Source organism: Ictidomys tridecemlineatus, chromosome 2 (assembly GCF_052094955.1).
Source record: "Ictidomys tridecemlineatus isolate mIctTri1 chromosome 2, mIctTri1.hap1, whole genome shotgun sequence".
NCBI lineage: Eukaryota > Metazoa > Chordata > Mammalia > Rodentia > Sciuridae > Ictidomys > Ictidomys tridecemlineatus.
The window spans coordinates 213159462-213185106 of NC_135478.1; the positions used below are offsets into that span (position 1 = coordinate 213159462).

Genomic DNA, 25645 nt, shown 5'->3' on the forward strand with positions numbered 1-25645 from the left:
ACAGCATTTTGTAAATCTGACTCTGTTACTCTTAAAGTAATATCTAAGCCACCATGCCACACACTCACAAGAAATCAGACTTGAAAAACAAGTGGAAGTAAAAGCAGGTGTGTATGAAGTCAGAAATTATTAAAAGAAAGAGAAATTCTGATGATGCAAAAGGGGAGATCACTGCAGTGAAATCCTTGAGTAGGAATCAGGGAACAGGCTGTGAAGCAGAAGGAGAGAGAGAGCTTCCAGAAGAACCAGGGTGTTCATTCAGGAGGGACACTGAGGACAGGATTGCAGAAGGTGGGAGGGGGAGCGATGCGAGGTCTGCATGGACTCTCTGGGAGGCTTTCCTATGGATTTATCAGTGAAATAGGAAGCTGAGAGTCAGGGTGAGGATAGAGGCAGAGTTTTAAAAGACAGAGAGAGCCACAGACTTGGGAAAGCAGGAAGCATGGAGGGCCTGTGTTAAGTCCACGGTCAGGAGCCTAAGGCCAACAGGGTTGCGTGTTTTCTCCAGCGCCACTGCATGCAAGAACAGGGAGGGTGAAAAATGGTTTCTGACCAGTATTAAAGTTTTACCAAGAGGGTGTGATGAAGAGAGCAGTGACCAAGATCATTAAGAGCACAGGAAGGTGTTTTCTTAAGATTGACCGTGGACTTGAGCCTGGACAAGGATGGAAGAGAGGGCAAGTGGGAGGTGGGAAGATAGCATGTTCATAGGAGTGAGCTACAAACAGTATTGTTGGAATTGTTGGAAACTGAGGATGGTGGGGGGGGACAGCTGTGGGTAATCCCAAATCCACCGAGTGAGACATGACCACCAGGAGGACAGTGGAGGTGAGTAAAGGGCCAGATAATTGTGAACCTTGAAGGAAGGAGAGGCCAGGGGCGGCTCCATCGGCATCAAGTCACCAACTGTTCAGATAAGATGATTGGAGAAGGACAGAAGCAGATGCACTAACATTCCCAGAGAATGGGGTGTCAGTGTGTGGAGGACTGATGAGGGCCACAACCAACTTAAGATGGCGCCTGGCAGTATGCTAGGAGGAGTGGTTTCTGAGCCAACGCCAACGAGCCATTAAGATGATGAGGATTCCTGAATGACTGACTGCTATGTCTAGATGATGTCAATTAAGTTAAGCTGTGTGGAATTTGTTGGGTATATGTACCTCTGCAGTCCAGCAGAGAAGCGGCTCCTGCTACCTTGGGTGCCTGCTACTTTGAGTTCTCAGTTCCTGCTGAGTTCACTCGCAATAAAGTAGTTCCTGATTCAACCTTCAAGTTGCTTGTCATCTCTCAGTTATTTAACCCAGCCAGACTACGGCAGAGGACAACAGCAAAGAAGGACGTGGTAGAAAAATCTGATGATGTGAGAGTCAAAGTGTTCACTTTTGTCATCGACCAGCTTCCAGAACAACTTTCCAAAGGCTACATTTTGTGCAAATGTATTCTCTAACTGGACATCAAGGAGAAAAATATTTTGAGGAGTGACTGACCACTGATGCCATAATCTGATCAGTTTTTTTGTAGGCTGATGGCAGAATATCTTCTAAGAACAAACAGATCAGATATATTGCAAAATCAGCACAAAATATTTGTATTGGGCATGAAAAACTTTTTCAAAAGAGCAGAATTGGTTCAGAAACTTTACCAGGAAGTGGTGAGAAAAAATACACAACTTTGCATCAACTAAAGGTAAATGCAAGGAGGACATCCTCATGAAAGCAAGAAAAATTTAGACTGTGGATGTGTTTTAAAATGTGGAGGTGACTATATCACCAGGAGACCTACTATGGGAGGGCACTGACAGCTTCACCCCAAGAAAATTAGATGTCAATCCAGCGGATCTGTAAAGATTTGGACATGTGTGCCTGTCAATCTCCAAAAATACAGATCAGACTCATGGTCTTAAAGAAACAGTCATCATTACTATAAAGTAAATTCTATGGTCTGAATGTCTGTGTCCAAAATTTGTGTTAAAATTTCTAACCCCAAGGTAATGGGATTAGGAGGTGGGTCCTTTTCAAGGTGATCAGGTCATGAGCAGAATCTCATGAATGAGACTAGTGTCCTCATAAAAGAGGCTCTAGAGAGATATCTCACCTTTTGTAACATGACATTTTTTTGGTGAGGATATGTCACCAACGTAGGAAGTCTGCCCTCACCCACCCCAGTTTGTTGGAACCTTGATCTTGGATTTACAAGTCTCCAGCAAAGTGAGAAATATATTTCTGATGTTTAACAAGCCACTCAGTTAGTGTATTTTGTTATAGCAGCCTGAACAGACTTCCTGGCAGCCAAGCCAGAGACCCTGTCTGGATTCCAGCTGGCCAGATTTGGCCACCTGCCTGCATAAGAAATAAGCAATGATTCATAAAAGAAAAAATGAATTTTATGCAGGTTCCCTGGCTTGGCTTCTGGCAATAAGGCTGCAGCTAATACAGGATTTTAATTAGGATTATAGTAGGCTGAATAAGGTCTCCCAAAGATGTCCATGTCCTGACCACCAAAACCAGTGAATGTTACCTTTAGAGTAAAGACATTTTTTCACAAGTGACTAATTTGTGATCTTAAGATGGAGAGATTATCCTAGGTAAAGTGGATGGGCCCTAAGTGTAAACACAAGTATAAAATAAAAGGCAAAGAAGTCAGAGGAGGTAAAGCAAAGGAGGCTGAGATCAGACCATTACACCCTGAAGATAAGGGAAGGGGCCCTGAGCCAAGGAATATAGGCCCCTTCTAGAAGATGGAAAAGGCAGTAAATGTTTCCCCTTAGAACCACCAGAAGGAAGCAGGCCTTACACTATCTTTATTTTAGCCACATAAGACTCCCAACTTCCAGAATTTAAAGAGTATAAAGTGTGTTTTTTTTATACCATTAAATAACTAACACAGGAACAGGAAAGGTTGACGCTTCAAACTCTATACCTACCCGACTTGTTTGCAGAGCCCTCCCCCCACCACCTCTGTTGTGTTTCAAGCCAAAGGAGAAGGCAGGGGTTTTTGTTTATTTGTTTGTTTTTGGTTGTTGTTGTTGTTGTTGTTGCGGGGGAGGAGGGGGGTATTTGTTTTTGGTACTGGGGATTGAACCCAGGGGCACTTACCCACTGAGCCATATCCCCATCCCTTTTATATTTTATGACAGGGTCTCACTAAGTTGCTTAGGGCCTTGCTAAGTTGCTGAGGCTGCCTTTGAACTTGTGGATCCTCCTTCCTCAGCTTTTTGAGTAGCCAGGATTATACACAAGTGCCATCATGCCCATCATAAGGCAGCTTTTTCTTCTGTCTTTGCAGTCACAGGGGAAGTTCCACACCTGGAGTCTTGTTACCATCAACCTCAGCTGGGGTAATTGAGAATGAGGCCAACAGGCAGGCAGAAGGAGCAGGGGAGATGGACATAGGGTGTGTGTGGAGCAGGAATGGAGAGAGAGAAAGAGAGACAGAGAGAGAGAGAGAGAGAGAGAGAGAGAGAGAGAGAGAGAGAGAGAGAGAGAGAGAGAGAAGACTTAGGTCTCAGTGTTCAGGTCCTGATTCTTCTTAGGATCCTGCTCTGGTTCTGTGACCTCTCCCAGGTTTCTTCCTTCCCAGTGACAAGAGTCAATAAATCCCATCCCCTCTTTTTTGAGTTGAGCTTTTCTCATTTGCAGCCAAGGGTCCCTGACTAAATCCACAGAGATCTCATGCATTTCAGCAGGGAAATCAGAGGCCGTGACCACCTCTGGATGGCTCTGCCAACCCATGTTCCTGCCAGGCCACAGTGACTCTATGTGCCAGATGATTTCAAAGGTATGCTCAGCCTGGATCATCTTCTGGGGTGCTGTTATGTTCCTCTTTCCTTATGTACTTAGCACTCAGCCCTCAAGCCAGCAGGCTAGCACCACTCCTGCAGCATTCCAGGGGCAGCCGAGCAATTGAGACACTGGTGCCATGCAGGAGGGTTCTTAGGAGCATGATTATTACTCGGGTCCATGAGACACAGTGTATCACACTTAACCCACATGTCACTTTCTCAACCCCTCATTTTAAGTGGCAATCCTCCTTGTGCCCCTTATCCATTATATTTTAAGTGACAACTGAGCTGTCAACACTAAGAGGGGTGGAGACTGCTCACCTCTTTGAGGGACTTTGATGGGAGAATAGAAATTACTAAGTCTCAGAAAATTCATTACAGAGGCCAACTCCCACATCCAATGCCGAGGAGAGATGAGTCAATGGTGGGAGGGGAGGAGGCTGAGGAGGTCCTCATAGAAATGCAGTGTTCTCTGAGACAGCATCATATTTCCCTTCCCCACCCCCAGAGCCAAACTTCTGCCCTTCTTTCTTCTGGAGGAGTGGGTTTGGCCAAAGGAAGGTAACGTTCTTGATGGGGAATGAGGGGTTGGAAGAGGACCTGGATCTTTTTCTTGTTAGCAGGACCCAGTGCTTATTAAAACCTGAGGGCAAAAGCCTGAGTCCTCCAGGGAAACAGTGGAATTTTCTGGAAATCCATCAGGCAGAAGAATTGAGCTCAACTTCTTAGCAGCCTGTAGCCCAAGCTAGCCTGGCAGAGGTTTCATTCCTGTCTGCCATTCCTGGACTTGGCCTCCTGAGTTGGTAATCTCTGCCCTACTGGAAGGGGCCTGATGTCCACTACTCCATGGCTCCCAGGTGTCCAGGCCTGGGTTCACTCCTGGAGGGAGGCTGAAGAGCAGTGAGGAGACCAAGGGGAGACTGTGAGCAGAACAGGGAACATAATGTGTGACAGAACCATGCAGGCCTGCTGGGTATTGTCCTGCTTTAACTCAACTTAAATAAGACCAGGCTGCAGGGCTATATGGGACAAGGACAGTAACTGGAAGGAGGTGTAGGAAGAACAGTGTGCTCTGGATGGTTCCTGAACACCAGCCTTAAAGGGAGGTCCAGGTGGGAAACTGATGGACAGGCTTGTTGAGAGCCACAGCTGAAGGGGCCCCAGCAATCTTCCAGCTGCCAGCAAACTTCCTCCTCCCAGCTGATGATTGGCTCACAGCAGCCCCAGCAAACTTCCAGCTCCCAGCTGATGATTGGCTCACAGCAGCCCCAGCAAACTTCTAGCTGCCAGCTAATTGGCTCCTCTGCGGTGATGTTAATTGGGAGGTTTCCCCACCCTTTCAGACCACGGAGCTGTTTATTGGGGGACTTTTTTTGGCTCCGCCCACACGACCCAGAAAATCGGCCTCAAGACAGGAGGAGTGGGGGGGGTGGAGAGGCTTGTGGGAAGCCGGTGGTAGCAGTTGGGCTCTAAGGGAATTCCTGAAGAGCTCCTGTGGTGCGGCATGTGTGTTCTAAAAATAAAGTTCGTTTCTGCTTAATAAGTGGCTTGTGAGTTGTGCCCAGACAGACTGCTGCAGTTGGTGGCCCGCACGGGGAACTACTGAGGGTAAGTGACAAGGTAAACTGCTGGCCCCTGAAGGCAGGGTGAGAGGATGGGTAGCCATTTTAAGATTCTTCTTTTGTTTTGTTTCGCTTTTGTTTTAAGTTGCCTGTCCCTGAGATGTGTAAGATGGAAGAAAAACCGCTCACATCTGAGGAAAAACTATTTGCGTCTGAGGAACAGATAGAGAGAAAGGACAGATGGACATTTCAGGAGAATAGAAAGGCTATTGATATAATGAATTTTTGTTGTTCCACTTTTGTTTCATTCTGTTTCAGTTTTGTTTGGCGTCATCTTGTTGGGTTATATTATAGTGGAAATATGGGATCAGAAATTAGTAAAAAACAAACCGAAAGAGTGTTAAGTAAATTGGTAGAGGAAGGATGATCCTAGTAAAATCAAGAACAGTCAGGGCATACGTTGATACAATACAAAAATGTAGCCCATGGCTTTTTAAGGAGGAGTTGTTAAATATATCAAAATGGAACCATCATGGTGAAGATTTAAAAAGAATAGAAAAGAAAAGCCCAGGGACTCTGCCAGTTGGCACATTGCCATTGTGGACATTGGTATCTTGTTTGCTTAGTCCAAAGCCTTCAGTTCAGACAATGGTAGAGGAAAGAGAAGATATATTGATTCAAGTAAAAGAGAAGGTCTCTCAAGTTAGTCAGCCAGAGGAAAAAATTCAAGTAAAAGAGAAGGTCTCTCGAGCTAGTCAGACAGAGGAAAAAAATCAAGTAAAAGATAAGGTTTCTCAAGCTAGTCAGACAAAGGAAGAAACTTTAGACCACAAAAAGCCATCAGGGGGAGAGTTACAACAGGAGACTGCCACTAACACCTTTCTATCACCAGAGGGAGTAAGTGTCCAACCAACAGCGCCACCTCCATATGCTGGGAGGCCCCAAGCCCCTGTAGTTGATAGATGGGATCCTGAGACAGGACCTCAAATATTAACATGCCCTGTATTTGAGCAGGCAGGAGGGCAGCTATTTAACCATGCTTTAGATTTCAAAACAGTGAAGCAGCTAAAAGAGGCTATAACAACCTATGGTACTCCATTATCAAAAACGAACAAGGACCAGGTGTCTATCCATGATATCATGTAGAAAGGCATCAGGCTCCATTGCCAAAAAATGGGCAGGGGGGCCCAATGCTCCGGGGCCCATGACCACAAATATACGGGGCACTGGAGGAACCCAGGAACCTCATCAGGGTAGTGCCCAGGACACATTGTCCATTAGATACCTCACTAGACAAACCAAAGGAAGCACAGGATTGGACATCTGCACCTCTACCAGAGCAGAACTAACTCCAGAGATGGGAGTTCAAATCATTCCCACAGGGGTAAAACGACCTCTTCCCAAAGGAACAGTAGGCTTATTATTGGGATGCAGTTCTTCTACTCTAAAAGGACTCATGATATTTCCTGGGGTAATTGATCCCAATTATAAAGGTGAAATAAAAATTATAGCCAGTTCTCCAAAGGGTATATCAGTAATTTCATCAGGAGATAGAATAGAACAGTTACTAATAATACCCAGCCTACATGATAAATTTTCCAGTAGTACTATAGAAAGAGGTTCTAGGGGATTAGACTCCACAGGTGTAGATTGGGCTATGATGTCTTTAAATTTAGATCCTTGCCTCATGCTAAAACTAAATATTCAAGGACATGAATTTATTGAGCTACTGTGCTAAGAGCCACAGCCAAGTAATATGATGCATAGCACTTTTGGTTGTAAGGTGACGCCAGCTAGCCATTGAGATGATATGATTATGTTAGGATTTGCATTCATATGGATATTGGACTCCTGCTGTTCACCTCGGCCTGCTATGGGACTCCTGGAGAGTTCCCATTGGTTGGGGAAGTACAGTAGAAGGGAATTCCGGGGGAGAAACTTGTTCCCGGTTCCGGGAGAATGCTGCCACATGGGTGGGCCAGCTTCTTCCCGGAGGTGTACGGGGTATTGGTGGCATTTTCAAAAATAAAGTTTGTTCCAGCTTGAGTGGCTCGTGATTTTGTGCCCAGCCAGACTGCGGCAATTGGTGGCCCATGCGGGGGACGCCTGAAGCTTGGAGGTGAGTAAAATTGCTCGCCCCTGAGGGAAGGAGACAGAATGGGTGACCATTTCAAAAAAACAATGTGTTCTTGTTTTGATTTATTTTGTTTTTGTTTCAAGCTCCCTAGCCCTAGAATTTTCTCAGGCAAACTGGAAAAATGGTTGGCTCAAGGTTTGAAGTTGTTCGGCCCTGAAAAAGAGAAAATTGATACAACTATTCTTTGTTCTGTTTTTGTTTCATTCTGTTCTGGCTTTGTTTTATGCTATCTTATTGGGTTGTGTTACCTTTATAGTAGATTAGAAGCTAATAAAAAACAAACTGAAAGACTGTTAAGTAAATTGTTAGAGGTCCAGTCTATGGTAGAAAACATGTTAGGTCAAGCAAAAGAGAAGGTCTCTTGAGCTAGTCAGACAGAGGAAAATTTGAAGAAAGAAAGCTTAGAAGAAAAACAGCCATCAGGTGGGGAATTATAACAGGAGACTGCTACTAACTCCGTTCTATCACCAGAGGGCATAATTCAACAAACAGCTTCATCTACAGCTGAGCGACCCTCAACTCCCGTAGTTGATGGACGGAATCCTGAGGCAGGACCCCAAAGATTAGCATGCCCTGTACTTGAGCAGTCAGGAGGGCAACGAAATCACTGTGCTTTATATTTCAAAACAGTGAAGCAATTAAAGGAGGCTGTAACAACCTATGGCCTGCAAGCCCCTTCACTGTGAGCATGGTCGAATCCATTACCAACTTCGACATGACGCCAGCATGTTGGGCTAACATGTGTCGATCTGTGCTAAATGGAGGACAATATTTGCTATGGAAGGTTGCCAATGAGGAATTTTGCATGGAGACAGCTAGGCGAAATGCAGCAGCCGGTTACCCTCAAAGAAATCTAGATATGTTATTAGGAAAGAGACCTTATGAGGGTCAGCGACAACAAATTGAATATGATCCTGGTGTATACGCACAAATTGCTGTAGATGCAGTTAGGGCATGGAAAACTTTACAGGGGCATGGAGATTTACAAGGTCAATTATCTAAGGTAATACAAGGAACTAATGAATCTTATGCTGAATTTGTAGATAGGCTTATTCAGACAGCTTCTAGAATATTTGGAGATACAGAACAGGCAATGCCATTTATAAAACAACTGGCTTATGACCAAGCAAATCATTGCTGCAGAGAGGTCATTAGACCATGGAGACATGAAGATTTAAACACATATATTAAATTATGTAGAGACATTAATGAACAAGGGCAAGTCTTAGCAGCAGTACAACAGGCTTTATATGCCAGGCCAAAAACATGCTATAATTGTAATCAAACAGGACATTTTAAAAGAAGTTGCACCATAGGAGGAGGGTTTAACAAAGCTAGGTATCAAAGGAATAGAATACCGGGTATTTGCCTACGATGCCATACTGGGAGACATTGGGCTAATGTATGCCATTCTCAAACAACCATAGAGGGTATTCCATTATCAAAAAATGGACAAGGACCAAGTGTTTACCCATGATATCATGGAGAAAGGCATCAGACTCCATTGCCAAAAAACGGACTGGAGGGCCCAATGCCCTGGGGCCCAAAACCACAAATATACGGGGCAATGGAGGAACCCAGCAGCACCATCAAGGTGGTGCCCACGACGCATTATCCATTAAATCCCTCATCAGACCAACTAGAGGGAGCACAGGGTTGGACATCTGCACCTCTGCCAGAGCAGTACTAACTTCAGAGATGGGAGTTCAAATCATTCCCACAGGAGTAAAAGGACCTCTTCCTCAGGGAACTGTAGGCTTATTATGGGGACGCAGTTCTTCTACACTAAAAGGACTTATGATAAGTCCTGGGGTAATTGATCCTGATTATGAGGGTGAAATAAAAATTATAACTAGTTCTCCAAGAGGTATATCAGTAATTTCACCAGGAGATAGAAAAGCACAGTTATTAATAATACCCAGCCTGAATGATAAATTTTCCAGTCATACTGTAGAAAGAGGTTCCAAGGGATTAGGCTCCACAGGTATAGATTGGGCTATGCTGTCTTTAAATTTAGATTCTTGCCCCATGCTAAAATTAAATATTCAAGGACATGATTTTAATGGACTACTGGACACAGGTGCTGACCTTAGCATCATATCTTGTCAAGAATGGCCAAAACATTGGCCATTACAAAAAGCCACTCAAACGCTTCGAGGCCTAGGAGTGGCAACAAATCCCCATAGAAGTGCAATGGTATTAGATTGGAAGGATCCTGAAGGATGTGAAGGATCTATACAGTCCTATGCATTGGATCATCTTCCTGTAAATTTATGGGGACGAGAAGTCCTAGATCATTTAGGATTGACATTAACAAATAACATCAATCCTAATGCGCCCACTACTAGGGCTAGACAAGGCTTTAGGAAAGAAAAAAGATTAAGAGAACAAAAACAAGGTATGACAGCACCAATTCAAAAAGATCAAGAAATAAATAGACATGGATTGGGTTTTCAGAAATGGCCACTGAGACAATAAAAATTACTTGGAGATCAGAAAGACCAGTGTGGGTTCCTCAGTGGCCCCTAACTAAAGAAAAGATACAAGCAGCCCATGACCTGGTCAAACAACAATTAGCAGAGGGACATATACAACCTTCCGTATCTCCCCCGTAATACTCCCATTTTTGTCACCAAAAAGAAATCTGGTAAATGGAGATTATTGCAAGATTTAAGAGCCATTAATAATGAGATGGTTATTATGGGACCTGCTAAATCAGGGATTCCAGAATTGTCTGCTTTACCAAAAACCTGGTACGTTTTAGCTATAGATATTAAAGATTGTTTTTTTTTCAATTCCAATTCATCCCGAGGATAGTCCACATTTTGCATTTACTATCCCTGCACTAAATCATGAAGGTCCTAATCAGTGATATGAATGGAAAGTACTCCCTCAAGGGATGGCTAATAGTCCAACTATGTGTCAAATTTATGTTAACAAAGCAATCTAGCCACTTAGAAATCAAAATCCTGAACTACAAATATTTCACTATATGGATGATGTGTTATTGGCACATAAAGATAAAAACACAATACTAGAAGGTTATACCACACTTACAAATTTATTAAAAAAATATAATCTAGAGACAGCAATAGATAAAGTACAATTAAATCTTCCAATTAATTATTTAGGAGTTCTATTATCCTCAACCATGGTCCGTCCACCTAAAATTCAAATACGAGTAGATCAACTCAAATCACTTAATGACTTTCAAAAGTTATTGGGAGATATAAATTGGATAAGGCCTTATCTAGGCATACCAACAGGAGAGTTGGGACTTTTATTTGATATTCTAAAAGGTCCATCAGATACAAATTCACTCCGCATGTTAATGCCTGAAGCAAGAAAAGCATTAAAAATCATTGAAACATATATGGAAAATATGCATTTGGATAGAATTGATATGTTTGCCTTTATTATTTATTGTACTACCAACAAAAAATATTCCTACAGGAGTATTTTGGCAAAAAGTCCATTATTGTGGATACGTTTATCTTATTCTCCTAACACTATTCTTACAAGATATCCTGAGGCTGTAGGACAATTAATACTCAAAGGAATAAAAGCAGCAAAGGGAGTGTTTGGAATTTCTCCCAATAAAATTATTACTCCATATACTTAGATCAAATTGATGAGTTAGCTAATGAGTTAAATACTTGGGAAATAATCATGTGTAAATCTAGTGTTTCATTTAATAATCACTTACCATCTAATCGTTGGTTGTATTTTTGGTCTTCGCATCCTGTAATTTTTCCAAAAATGACAAGTAAAACACCTACCATGAATGCTCCAAATATATTCACTGATGGGTCAAATAATGGTACAGCAGCAGTAGTTACTCCTGATCAAACTTTTACATTTTTAATACCCAAACAATCAGCTCAAAAGGTAGAGCTTAATGCAGTATTACAAGCTTTTATGATGTTTAAAGACTCTGTATTTAATTTATATTCTGATAGTCAGTATGTAGTTAATGCTATAGTATCCCTTGAAGATGCTGGTAGGATTTTCCCTTCTTCTACTGTTCTCTCTTTGTTTTCCACTATACAAAGTCTAATCTGAGACAGAAAAGATCCATTCTTTATAGGACATATCAGGGCATATACAGGATTGCCTGGATCCCTTAGATTGGGCAATTAACTAGCAGATAAATCTACACATGACATATATATTTTCTCCACAATAGAAGAAGTTATAAATTTTCATAAAAGGTTCCATGTCAATGCGAATACTTTACAAAAGCATTTTAAAATAACTAAACAACAAGCCAGACATATAATAAAACAATGTCAAAATTGTGTTACATTTTTACCACAATTTAATCTTGGAGTCAATCATAGAGGAGTGATACCTAGCCATATTTGGCAGATGGATATCACACACTTGCCAGAATTTGGAAAATTAAAATATTTGCATGTTACAGTTGATACTTCTTATGGATTTTTGATGGGCTCCCTTTATCCCAGAGAAAAAACTAAAGATGTTATAGCTCATTGCTTACAAAATTTTGCCACTGTGGGCGTTCCAAAACAGTTAAAAACGGATAATGGTCCTGGTTATGCTTCTACCTATTTTAAACAATTTTGCTCATCATTTGGCATTACTCACATAACAGGAATTCCATACAATCCAAAAGGACAAGGCATAGTTGAAAGAGCTCATCAAACTATTAAAATGTACTTATTAAAGCAAAAAGAGGGAATTGGAAAGGGGTATATATCCCCCAAAGATAAACTTAAAATAACTCTTTTTACTCTAAACTTTTAAAATTTGGATTCATCAGGGCTTAGTGCTGCGGAAAGACATTTGTATCCAAAAAATGTACATAAGCCTAAGGTACTTTGGAAGGATATTCTAACAGGACAATGGAAAGGTCCTGACCCAGTGATAGTCTGGAGTCAGGGCTTCGTTTGTGTTTTTCCACAGGAAGAACAGCAGCCGATTTGGATTCCAGAGAGGTTAACCAAAACAATTTCTACAGACCAAAAGGAAGATGATTTGACTCAAATCCATAACAGCTGATATCCAGAACTCCAGCTTGGCTATTCTTACATCTGCAACAGTGATTAACCAGGATGCTTTTTTCAATATCAATTTTATTATTGCTTTTTCCCACATCATAATGTTCCATTTTATTTTTGAGCTCATACAGTGTTGAGAACCACAAAGGAACAGAGTTTTTAAACATTGCAATGGAGATTTCACCTAGGTAAATCTACAAGGCATTTACTATTGTCTTATGTGTTGTATGTTACGTGTGCACACTTCTGTTTTGTGTTGTATGTCTGTATGTGTGTATGTCCATATATCATATATGAGAAGCACTCATAATATATGGATCCAATTTTTTTATTATTCACGTGATTTTAATGGTTTAATTTAAATTGGGTAAACATCTGTTGAAGACTGCTTTAATATGTGTACAAATAAGCAGGTTAACAGATCTGTTTGTTTACTTTCACCTTTCCTTTTCATTATATTTAATAATTTTGTTCAGGATAATATAAATTGTTCTAAAAATTGTTTTCTTAATACCTGTTGAAATGTTACATATATTTTTTTTAACATCATTGTCAAAATCCCTATTTTCATCCCAGTGCCAGTGAAGACAAAGATGAAACCAAACTACAACTTCTTCAATAATTATAACAACAAACTGTATAAACTGATGTATCAATGAATAATAACTCAACAAGTAATACTCAATCACTTAGTCGATTTATTTTGGGAAAAAATGGACATATTGATAGATTCCTCTGCTTTGAACTGCTTATAAAACTTGCCTGGACTATGTATCACTTGTATGCATTGTGCTCTATTTGTTGATACAGTGAATTATGGTTGTGCTGGCGTATCTTAGCTGATGTGTCACCAGTGTTACAATTTTTTTCTAAGGAGCCGTCAATTGACTTGATGTCATGACATTTCTGTATCCTCCTCCCTTCTACTAGTGATGGTCTAATTTTGGGGGCCAACTGAGGTGAGGCAAAGAACCTCACCCCCCCACTGGCACCAAGAACAAATTTGGGGGCCAACAGAGGTGAGGCAAAGAACCTCACCCCCCCCACTGGTGCATAGACCTATCTACAGGTATGGCTATATACTGGACCCGTAGTCAGGGACAGGCATGATTCAATTGCAGTAGTATCAACCTAAGACAGGAGGCTAACGCCTAGAGATCAGTTTTCCAATGACAGGTAAGAACCATATGTTGAATTGGACATACCTAACAGGCACAGTCCCTAGCCACAATGCCTGTTGCTTAATTAAACAGAAGGAGGCAGATGCTAAGAGCCACAGCCAAGTAATATGATGCATGGCACTTTTGGTTATAAGGTGACGCCAGCTAGCCATTGAGATGATATGATTATGTTAAGATTTGCATTCATATGGTTATTGGACTCCTGCGGTTCACCTCAGCCTGCTTCGGGACTCCTTCAGGAGAGTTCCATTGGTTGGGGAAGTACAGTAGGAGGGAATTCCGGGGGAGAAACTTGTTCCCGGTTCCGGGAGAATGCCGCCACGTGGGTGGGCCGGCTTCTTCCCTGAGGTGTACGGGGTATTGGTGGCATTTTCAAAAATATAGTTTGTTCCTGCTTGAGTGGCTCGTGATTTTGTGCCCAGCCAGACTGTGGCACTACTGGATACAGGTGCAGACTTTAGCATCATCTCCTGTCAAGAATGGCCAAAACATTGGCTGTTACAACAAGCCACTCAAATGCTTTGAGGCCTAGGAGTGGTGACTAATCCCCATAGAAGTGCAATGGAAGGATACTGAAGGATGTGAAGGAACTATACAGCCATATGAATTGGATCATCTGCCTATAAATTTATGGGAATGAGATTCCTAGATCAAATAGGACTAATATTAACAAATAACATCAATCCAAATGCCCCCACTATTAGGGCTACACAAGGTTTTAGAAAAGGAAAAAGATTAGGAGAACAAGAACAAGGTATAGCAGCACCAATACAAATAGATCAAGGAACAGACAGACATGGATTGGATTTTCAGAAGTGGTCACTGAGACAATAAAAATTACTTGGAAATCAGAAAGACCAGTATGGGTTCGTCAGTGGCCCCTGACTAAAGAAAAGATACAAGCAGCCCATGACCTGGTCAAACAACAATTATCAGAAGGACATATACAACCTTCTGTATCTCCACATACTACTCCCATTTTGTCATAAAAAAGAAATCTGGTAAATGGAGATTATTGCAAGATTTAAGAGCCATTAATAATGAGATGGTTATTATGGGACCTACTCAATCGGGGATTCCTGAATTGTCTGCTTTGCCAAAAACCTGGTATGTTTTAGTTATAGACATTAAAGATTGTTTTTTTTTCAATTCCAATTCATCCTGAAGATAGTCCATGTTTTGCATTTACTATCCCTGCACTGAATCATGAAGGTCCTGATCAGAGATATAAATGGAAAGTACTCCCTCAAGGGATGGCTAATAGCCCAACTATGTGTCAAATTTATGTTAACAAAGCAATCTAGCCACTTAGAAATCAAAATCCTGAACTACAAATATTTCACTATATGGATGATGTATTATTAGCACAAAGATAAAAACACATTGCTAGAATGTTATGCCACACTTACAAATTTATTAAAAATTATAATCTAGAGATAGCAATAGATAAAGTACAATTAAATTTTCCAATTAATTATTTACAAATTCTATTATCCTCAACCATGGTCTGCCCACCAATAATTCAAATATGAATAGATGAACTCAAATCACTTTACAACTTTCAAAAGTTATTAGGAGACATAAATTGGATAAGGCTTTATCTAGGCATACCAACAAGAGAGTTGGAACCTTTATTTGATATCCTAAATGGTCCATCAGATCAAAATTCACCCTGCATGTTAATGCCTGAAGCAAGAAAGGCATTAAAAATCATTGAAACATATATGGTAAATATGCATTTGGATAGAATTGATGTAACTTTGCCTTTATTATTTATTGTACTACCAACAAAAAATATTCCTACAGGAGTATTTTGGCAAGAAGGTCCATTATTTTGGATACATTTATCTTATTCTCCTAACTCTATTCTTACTAGATATCCTGAGGCTGTAGGACAATTAATACTCAAAGGAATAAAAGCAGCAAAGGGAGTGTTTGGAATTTCTTCCAATAAAATTATTACTCCATATACTATGAATCAAATTGATGAGTAGCTAATAAGTTAAAATACTCAGCAATAATTATGTGCAAATCTAATGTTTCATTTGATAACCACTTACCATCTAATCCTTTATTGTCTTTTTGGTCATTGCATTCTGTAATTTTTCCAAAAATGACAAGTAAAACACCTATTATGAATTCTCCAAATATATTCACTGATGGGTCAAATAATAGTACAGCAGCAATAGTTACCCCTGATCAAACTGTAACATTTTTAGTACCAAACAATCAACTCAACAGATAGAGCTTAATGCAGTATTACAAGGTTTTGTGATGTTTAAAGATTCTGTATTTTATTTATTTTCCGATAGTCAGTATATAGTTAATGCTATAGTATCCCTTGAAGACGCTGGTAGTATTTCCCCTTTCTCTACTGTTTTCTCTTTGCTTTCCACTATACAAAGTCTAATCTGAGACAGAAAAGATCCATTCTTTATAGGACATATCAGGGCATATACAGGATTGCCTGGAGCCCTTAGTTTGGGCAATGATTTAGCAGATAATACTACACATGACATACATATTTTCTCTACACTAGAAGAAGCTACAAATTTTCATAGAAAGTTCCATGTCAATGCTAATATTTTACAAAAGCATTTTAAAATAACTAAGGAACAAGCTAGACAAATAGTAAAACAATGTCAAAATTGGGTGACATTTTTACCACAAGTTAATCTTGGAGTCAATCCTAGACGACTGATACCTAACCATATTTGGCAGATGGACATCACACACTTGCCAGAATTTGGAAAATTAAAATATTGACATATTACAATTGATATTTCTTATGGGCTTTTGATGGGCTCCCTTCATCCCAGAGAAAAAACTAAAGATGTTATAGTTCATTGCTTACAAAATTTTGCCACTGTGGGTGTTCCAAAACAGTTAAAAACAGATAATGCCCCTGGTTATACTTCTACCTTTTTTAAACTATTTTGCTCATTATTTGGCATTACTCATTTAACAGAAATCCCATACAATCCACAGGGACAAGGCATGGTTGAAAGAGCTCATCAAACTATTAAAATGTACTTATTAAAGCAAAAACAGGGAATTGAAAAGGGGTATATATTCCCCAAAGATAAACTTAAATAACCCTTTTTACTCTAAACTTTTAAAATTTGGATTCATCAGGGCTTAGTGCTGTGGAAAGTCATATGTGTCCAAAAAATGTACATAAACCCAAGGTACTTTGGAAGGATATTCTAACAGGACAATGGAAAGGTCCTGACCCAGTTATTGTCTGGAGTCGGGGGTCTGTTTATGTGTTTCCACAGGGAGAACAGCAGTCGATTTGTATTCCAGAGAGATTAACTAAATTGATTTCTACAAACCAAAAAGAAGATGATTTGACACATATCCATAACAGCTGATATTCAGAACTCCAGTTTGGCTATCCTTATGTCTTCGAGAGAACCAGGATGCTTTTTTCAATATCTATTTTATTATTGCCCTTTCCCACATCATGAAGTTCTATTTTGTTTTTTGAGCTCATACAGAGCTAGGTTAATGTTTTGCTGAGCAGTTCTATTTTTTTACTATAGAGTTTTTAAACATTGCAATGGAGATTTCACCTGTAAAAAGTTATAAGGCCTTTACTATGATGTTATGTGTTGTATGTATTATATTATGTGTGCACATTTGTGTTTTGTGTTGTATGTTTGTATGTGTGTATGTCCATATATCATATATGATAAGCGCTCATGAAAAACTGGATCCAAATTTTTTATTTTATTCACGTGATTTAAATGGTTTAATTTAAATTGGGAAAACAGCTGTTGAGGATTATTTTAATATGTGAACAAAAAAGGAGGTTAACAGATCTGTTTGTTTACTTTCACCTTTCCTTTTCATTATATTTAATAATTCTGTTCAAGATAAGGTAAATTGTTCAGAAAATTGTTTTCTTTTAGTGCCTTCTGGAATGTTATATAATTTTTCTTTAGCCATTATCACCAGAATTCCTATCTTCATCCCAGTGCCAGTGAAGACAAAGATAAAACCAATCCATATCTTCTGCAATAGCTATCACTGAACTGCTTGCAGAACTTGCCTGGATTATGTATCACTTGTATGCATTGTGAACTCACTTGTATGCATTGTGAACTATCTGTTGGTGCAGTGACTTGTGGTAGTGTTGGGGTATTTTTTCTGATGGTGTCATCAGTGGTAAAATTTTTCCAATTGGCTTGGTGTATCCTCCTCCCTTCTGCTTGTGATGGTTGTTCAGATAAAATTTGGGGCCAACAGAGGTTAGGCAAAGAACCTCACTTCCCTGCTGGTACAAAGACCTATCCCCAGGTGTGGCTGTATGCTGGACTGGTAGTCAATTAAGGGTAAGATCCAATTGCAATGGTACCAATCTAAGACAGTAGGCTTTGGCCTTGAGGTCAGCTCATCTGATGACGGGTAAGGACCACATGTAGTATTGGACAACCTAAGTCAGGCACGGTCCCTAAACCACATGCTTGTTGTTTAAACAGAGAGGGGGAGATGTTGAGAGTCACAGCCAAAGGGGCCCCAGCAAACTTCCAGCTGCCAGCAAACTTCCTACTGCCAGCTGATGATTGGCTCACAGTGGCCCCAGCAAACTTCCAGCTGCCAGCTGATGATTGGCTCATAGCGGCCCCAGCAAACTTCTAGCTGCCAGCTGATTGGCTTCTCTGAAGTGATGCTCATTGGGCTGTTTCCCCGCCCTTTCAGACCACAGAGCCTCTCATTGGGGGACTTTTTTTGGCTCTGCCCATGCGACCCAGCCAATGGCCTCAAGAGCAGGAGGATTTGGTGGGGGTGGTGAGGCTTGTGGGAAGCCAGTGGTGACAGATGGGCTCTGAGGGAATTACTGAAGAGCTTGTGTGTGTGGCATTCGTGTTCTAAAAATAAAGTTCGTTTCTGCTTGATAAGTGGCTCATGAATTGTGCCCAGCCAGACTGCGGCAGAGGCTGCAGGCTCTGGTCACTTTGGAGAAGAAAAAACTTGTTTGCTTCAAGTTGTAGCTCCCTGCCACCTGGTAGAGTGGATAATCCAGAGGCAGAGTGATGGAGAAACAGCTTTATTAACAAGAACCATGCACTGTTGGAAAATTGTTGGCTCTGACCTTCAATCTTATCCCTTGACCTAAGGGAGTTTGGGGTTATTATTTTTGTTGTTTTTGCTACTGGGGATTGAACTCAGTGGTGCTACACCCCCAGCCCTTTCTATCTTTTATTTTGAGACAGGGTCTTGCTAAGCTGCCCAGGTTGGTCCCAAACTTGCAATCACCCTGCCTCGGCCTCCTCAGTTGCTGAGATTACAGGTGTGTGGCACTGCACCTGGCAGAAGAACCTTTTATGATATTTCCAGGGAAGGTCAATGGGTCCCAGACAGGTGGGTGTCTCAGTTGTCCAGTATTTCAGGAAGTAGCCTCCTCTGACATGTGGGTTATATACATCTTATCTCGTTCACCCAAGTCAGTGAGAGTTGTGGCCAGTGGATCTGAGAAAGACATAAATGATCAATGTTTCTGTGTTCATTAGTGAGTTGTGAGACGAGTGTGGTGGTGCATGCTCAACCCCAGCTATTCAGGAGGCTGAGGCAGGAGGATCACAGGTTTGAACCCAGCCTGAGCAATTTAATGAGATCCTGTCTCAAAATTTAAAAAAAAAATGTTAAGAAGGCTGGGATGTAACTTAGTTGTTGAGTGCTTCCTTAGCAAGTCTGAAGTCCTGGGTTTAAGTATCAAAAAATTAAAAAAATAAGTGACGTGTGCCTGATTTTTGTTGTGTTGTGGCAGTATTTTCAGCCAGCACCCTTCTAGGTGTGATCTTTTCCCATAACTTGGGACTAGAGAGTGCTGGGTTTGGTGACTTCCTACCAAACGTTAGTGTGCATTGAATCTTCAAAGATAGCCCTTAGTGGCAGTTCATCCTTTAAAAAAAGCAGATAGGATCAAAGAGAGACTTATGAAAACTGGGTCTATATTGGTGAAGGGGAATAAAGTGCGCTTTCAGTGTCACCTTCCAGCAAAGAGCTACCACTGTCCCTACCCTACCCAGGCCTCTTCCTCCCAATCTTTCAAAATACTGCAAAGCACAATGGTGGAGCAGAGTTCTGTGTGGACAGCAGCCACACCTGTCCACACCAGAGCTGGGAGAATAACAGAAGGACAGGTCAAGGTCAAATACAATGACCAAGTGACCTGGACAGAGCCCATAGGTCACTATTATAACCTGAAGCTTCCTGACTGCCATGGTGTACAGGTGCCACAGGTGTTGGAGAGGGTGGGCACCTCCAGCATATTGCAAAGGCAGAAGTCTGTCCAGGGCTCGGCCATGCAGGAGGACCGTTCTCCTCACATCCTGGTTTCTACGGCACCTGTCAGGTGCTTTCTGGAGGAAGCCTGGGAGCAGTAGGCAAGCTGGCTCATGCCCACCTCACCTTTGTCACTGTGGTCCAGCCTGGGCCAGAAGGGGAGGACCCGGATATAGGAGGACGTGCAGAACTTGGTGCCAATGCCCCAGGGAAAGTCATAAACCTCCGAAGACTTCAGAGTAGTCTCCTTGGAATTCTCCTGGACTTCATTCCATACCAGGATGCCTCGCTCCTCCAGGCTTCCTAATGTAGGACAGGAGAAGTCAAGAGTGGGTCCTGAAGGCAGAGGCAGACAGGGCAGAGGGAGGCTCTGGTGGCCACATGCTAGGACCTGTGGCCTCCACTCAGCACCCTGGTGCACATGCCCCCACTGACACCTCCTCCTCCATCTCGTCCCCTCTTCCTCTGCCTCCATCTACTCCTCTTCTCCTTCCTCCTCCTTCTCCTCCAAGCCCAGCTCAAGAATCAGAGCTCAGCTCTGCAGGAATCCTCTGAGGCTTACAAGGAGCCCAGCACAGCCATGTGGAACCCCCCTTTCCAAACCTGTCCTCACTTGAATGTGGGTGGAATATACAGATGCACTTCACACTTGGTGGACAGTCACCGGGTGAAATAAAATACCATGAAGCAGGTGCTACCACAAGGGTCCCCAGAAGTGGCTGAGGGAGGTGAGAGAGAGAGACAGAGAGAGAGAGAGAGAGAGAGAGAGAGAGAGAGAGAGAGAGAGAGGAGAGGAGAGGAGAGAGAGAGAGAGAGAGAGAGAGAGGAGAGGAGAGCTGCTGGACAGCGGCTACCCCAACCTTCAGAGACTGGGCCTCTTGCTTTCCACATCAGCTCCCTGGACACCTGCACACTCTATTTGCTCCTCACAGCACGTATTACCCAGTATGGACTTGTCTGCTTTCTTGCCTCATTCCCCATTCGCCTGTGGACTTCCAGAAGGGACATATCTTACTACTCTTCATATTCTTGGTACATAGCACCTGCTATATAGCAAGTGCTTCATGGAATTTTATTAATAATATGAGTGAATGAATTAATATGTGTGATCCCTCTCACCAATTAAATTATAGGCTTCATGAAAGCCAGGGCTGTGTCTTTTTCCTGTTGTTTCTGGTACATTTCCATTTAGAGCTCTGCTGTGGGTTGAACTCTCTCTCCCTTAAAATCTATTCATTGAAACCCAAACCCCAGTTTCTCAGAACGTGACTATATTTGGAGATAGGACCATTACAATGAGGTAGTTAAGGTACAAAGAGGCCTTTAGGGTGACTCCTAATCCAATGTGGCTGGCATGTTTATAAGAAAGGGTTAGGACACAGGATCAGATACCAGGAATGTGCAAACACAGAGGAAAGGCCATCTGCAAGCTAAGGAGCGAGATCTCAGAAATAACCAAACTAATCAGCTCCCTGATCACATATTTCTAGCCTCCAGAACTGTGAGAGAAGAAATGGTTTAAGCCCCCAGGGCTGGGATGTTTTGTTATAGCAGCCCAAGCTGACTAATACAGACCCGTCCATACCCTCATCTCCAGACCTAGAGCCCACTCAAGGTGTGCCATGACCAGTGACCAGCCTGTCACAGTTATCACAGCTAAAAGCTCTCCTCATCATTCAGACTGTACCCATTCATCAACATCGCCAGTTCACAGGTGAGCCCTACCAGGGATGGTATTATCCAGGAGAAAGCCCAGAAATCCTCCAACAAACATGCCTGTGGTCAGCAACACCTGGATGACCTGGTCCAGCTGGAGAATGCCTATAATGAGACAAAAGTGACAGGTTCACAGGACCCTGGGTCCCTGCTGGCTCCACAACCAGAGTGGTGACTGTGTAGGGGACACAGCGGAGTGACAAAATGGAGAGGTGAGGAGCAATCACCTGTCTGCAGCTTCTCAGGGTTCTTCTTCACCCAGTTGGGAATGGTGAGGCCACAGTAAATGGAGAAGCCAAAGACAAAGAGGTTCCTGGATGAGTTCATGTCCACGTACTGCAGGAGGAAGGCCCAGAGAGAGGTGCTGAGATCACTCCTTCACCACCTTTCAGAAGGTTGGACATCTCTGGCTATTTCTCTCTTCCATTTGGGAGCAGTGGGTTCCAGGCCAAGGATTCCCTTCTCCTCCCCAGCCCCTGTCCCATTCTTCCCATCTCCATCCTCTGGGCTCCTGCTACTCTTCTGCGGCAACTCGCCCATCTCACCTGCAGATTGGAGATCCCCACAGCACTGATGATCCCGAACATGACAATGAACATGCCCCCGATCACTGGGGTTGGAATGGTGGCAAACACAGCCCCGATCTTCCCAAAAACACCCATCAGGAGCAACACGAAGCCTGCTGTGACAATCACCATCCTGCTCCCCACCTGTGGCAATCAGGGAGAGGAGGATGGAGAATCCGGCAGCCCAGATGTCCCAGAGGCCTTGTTACAGGTCACCTTGAGCATTGCTGAGATGGACTTTCAGAAACAGGGCCCCAGAACATACTTTATACCCTCTGCTCCCAAATGGGGTTGGAGAGAGAGAAAATGATGGCATGATTGGGGCCCAGCTTCTGCCCTCACTTCTCCACTCTGTCACTCTCATACCTGTCTTCAAGTGCTGGACCAAATGCTCATCCCCTAGGAAGCCCGCACATGAGGGGATTAGTCTCTCTGGAGTGGCAGTGGCCCTGTGCTTAAAAATGGGGGTTTGAGAGCCAATCTCAGCCCTGCTTCTCACTGACAGCCATTACCTGGTTTGCATAGAGATCCCCGAGGGACAAGGAGTCTTGGAATGCTAAAGAAGTGTGTTTGGCTACCTCCTTACAACTGCTATTAGATCTTGAAATATAACAGTTTCTACAAAGGCTTAAAAAATAGCTCACCCTGCGGTGAGTATCTTGGACCTTGGTCAACATCCTCCCATCACATAGCTGGTCTCAATGCTGGGGCACACAGCTGCTACCCTGCTGTCACTACCAATGGTTGTGCTAATCAGGGCTCACAATGGGGTTTGGGTGACAACTTGTATCAGTGAGGCAGAAATAACCTCTGAAAACAATTCTGTATGATAATGCAGTGGTATATATGTGTCATTATATACTTGTCTAAATCTGCAAGATGTACAACTTCAGGAGTGAACCCTAATGTAAACTGTGAATTGTGGGTAGTGATGATGATGTCAGTTCATCAACCATAACAGATGTACTGCCAGAGTGGCGGAAGGCCATTATGCCTTTGTGGCAGAAATGGGTCTCATTATCTCTCACTCATTTTAGCTGTGAACCTAAAACTGGTTGGAAACAAGTCTTCAAATAATGACACTCCAATTTGGGGGATTCCATATCATTCTTGGAAGTTAGGGCTATATTACAAATATTCTCATCCTCATAAATCCAGTGTTGATGAATATATTTAGATAGTTCTTGAATCTGTTTCTCATTCCCATGTACCTACCCCAGACCCTAACAGATACTATAATATAGTTTCAGTCTTGCAAGATAAAAAAGTTCTAGAGATATGTCATATAACAATTTGAATATGATAAACACTACTGAATTGTATACCTAATAACAGTTACCAGAGTAAATTGTATGTTTAGTGCTTTTTACCACAACTAAAGCCTTTTGAAAAGATACTCCAGCCTCAACTAAAGTCCATCAATGCAGTGATAAAGTAGCAGATTATACACTTGCCTATTTTATTCTTTCCAGGCAAGATACTTATTTATTTAACTGTCTTCATTAGAAATTCTTACCACATCAAAGAACGTTTTGTTTTCTTTACAGCCTTGACAATTAGCTGTGAGAACAGAGGCATGACTACAAGCACCATGGATAGATGTGTCGGGGTCAACCCATGTCCTTTGCACTTGCCACTAGTCTCCTAAGGATGGAAGTCATTCCACAATCTTACTACTGCACACTCTTTGCATATAGCCCTGGGCCGTTTTAGTCTCACGAATGACATATGGCTGGCAGCAGGACATCCTACAGAACTGACAGGAGAATTCTGGCCTTTAATCTTATTTCCCCCAAGACTTGGAGAGAATCAAGAAGTTGTGGGAACTCATTGCTGGAGAGGCACAACACGGGGCAGTACCTCAAAGGACCGCAAGGGGGCACGCGAGTCCATAAAACCAAGTGGTCTTAGCACCTTCACCTCTTTCCCAATTTATGGGTCTTTTGCTTGATGTGTAGCCTTGTTTTCATCTATGTACCTTTATTTCCTACTTTCACCCTTTCCTCTAATGACCTTAGCTTATAAATGATTTCCAGAAAAAAAGGCCTTTTTTTCTTTATTGAGATATTTTTTGTTGGCATGAGATTTATTCCATTTAGTGGGAAAGGAAATATCTGCTGCTTAGTACTTATGTAGCACTGTATCATATTTCTGCATGGGTTAATGTTCCTCCTGTGGAAAATGTTCCCCTCACTTGCATGAATGGCTTTGAACTCTTACAGAGTGGGTGTCATGGAACATAGGACTTGCTGTAGGGTTCGGTGCTGGCTCAAACATTTGCTCACAGATTTTAGCTCCAGCTGTGCCAGAGGTCATACAGGGCACAGAGGAAAATAGATCTGATGCTATAAAGACTCAGTGCCTTCAGTATGCACACCAGAGCCATTGAGGGAGCCATAAGACAGGGCAAGTCAGGGTGTGGGGGGGAGGTGCTGTATTTCTCCTTGGCTCACAGGACTTGCTCTGGGACCACTGCCAGAATTCACTGAAACATATGGAAAGCAACAAAGAAACACTATGGTTTTCTAAGTCACTTTATTTTTTGGCAGCAGGGATTGAACTCAGGAATGCTTACCCACTGAGCTACATCCCAGCTCTCTTTTATGTTTTTATTTTAAGACAAGTCTCACTAAGTTGCTTAGAGCCTTGTTGTTGCTAAGGCTGGCTTTGAACTTGATATCCTCTTGCCTCAGCCTTCCTAACCACTGGGATTATAGGCTGTGCCATCTGGTTCTACGTCACTTTAGAAAACATCATTCTCAAGAGTTCTTGCTGATCTGATTGATCTATAGTGTAGAAAATGGGGAGCCATGAGAAGTAGATGGGCAAGATCCTGAGAAGACAGGATGGAAGGCACTACTTTAGCATCCAGGCGGGAGATGATCAGGCTGCGGCACTGGGGAAGATGAAAGGAGACAGGAAGGGGGCCATGGGGAGAAATCAGAACCAATAGGTGAGCAAGAAGCTAAGGAGGACATGCCAGTGGGGTGAAAAGAGACAAGGATGGCAGGAGAAGTCAGATAGGGCATGCGTTGGGCTTCTCAGAAGTCACTGTGCATGAAGTGCCTTGGGGACATCAGGAGGGACTGCCATGCACAGTGGATCACTCAGGTCTGTAGGTAAAAAAGCCCCCACCTAAACTTCAGAAAGGAAGGACTCTCTCCAGTACCCACCAGTGACAGAATAGACTTTTTGCCTGTGGATGGCCACAGTCCAACAAAGTCAAGGACAGAAAGTGGAATCATGGGCCCTGCAGAGGCACCTGTCATAACCCTCAAACCTGCAAATACATTGCCTCTAATGGCAAAAGCCATCTGCTGATGTGGTGACTTTAAGGACCTGGGGATGAGAGAGTAGCCAGGTAGGCCCAGTCTAAGTCCACTGGTTCTG

General features: G+C 42.4%; 1 protein-coding gene across 4 annotated transcripts in view; it reads right to left on the reverse strand.

The window, feature by feature from the left end:
* Nucleotides 1-15076: 15076 nt before the first annotated feature.
* The window catches only part of LOC101961272 (solute carrier family 23 member 1), a 42539-nt gene continuing 31970 nt past the window's right edge, over nt 15077-25645 (reverse strand). For 3 of the 4 annotated variants that reach the window (XM_078040576.1, XM_040291395.2, XM_021731147.3), the window contains 4 exons: nt 22235-22399; nt 21917-22025; nt 21699-21794; nt 15077-20276 (listed from right to left, as the gene is read on the reverse strand). In XM_078040576.1, coding sequence (XP_077896702.1) covers nt 20014-20276; nt 21699-21794; nt 21917-22025; nt 22235-22399 — 633 coding nt within the window. In that variant the 3' untranslated portion in view covers nt 15077-20013. The remainder of the gene's footprint in view (nt 20277-21698; nt 21795-21916; nt 22026-22234; nt 22400-25645) is intronic. The other variant, XM_078040577.1, reaches the window with a different exon arrangement.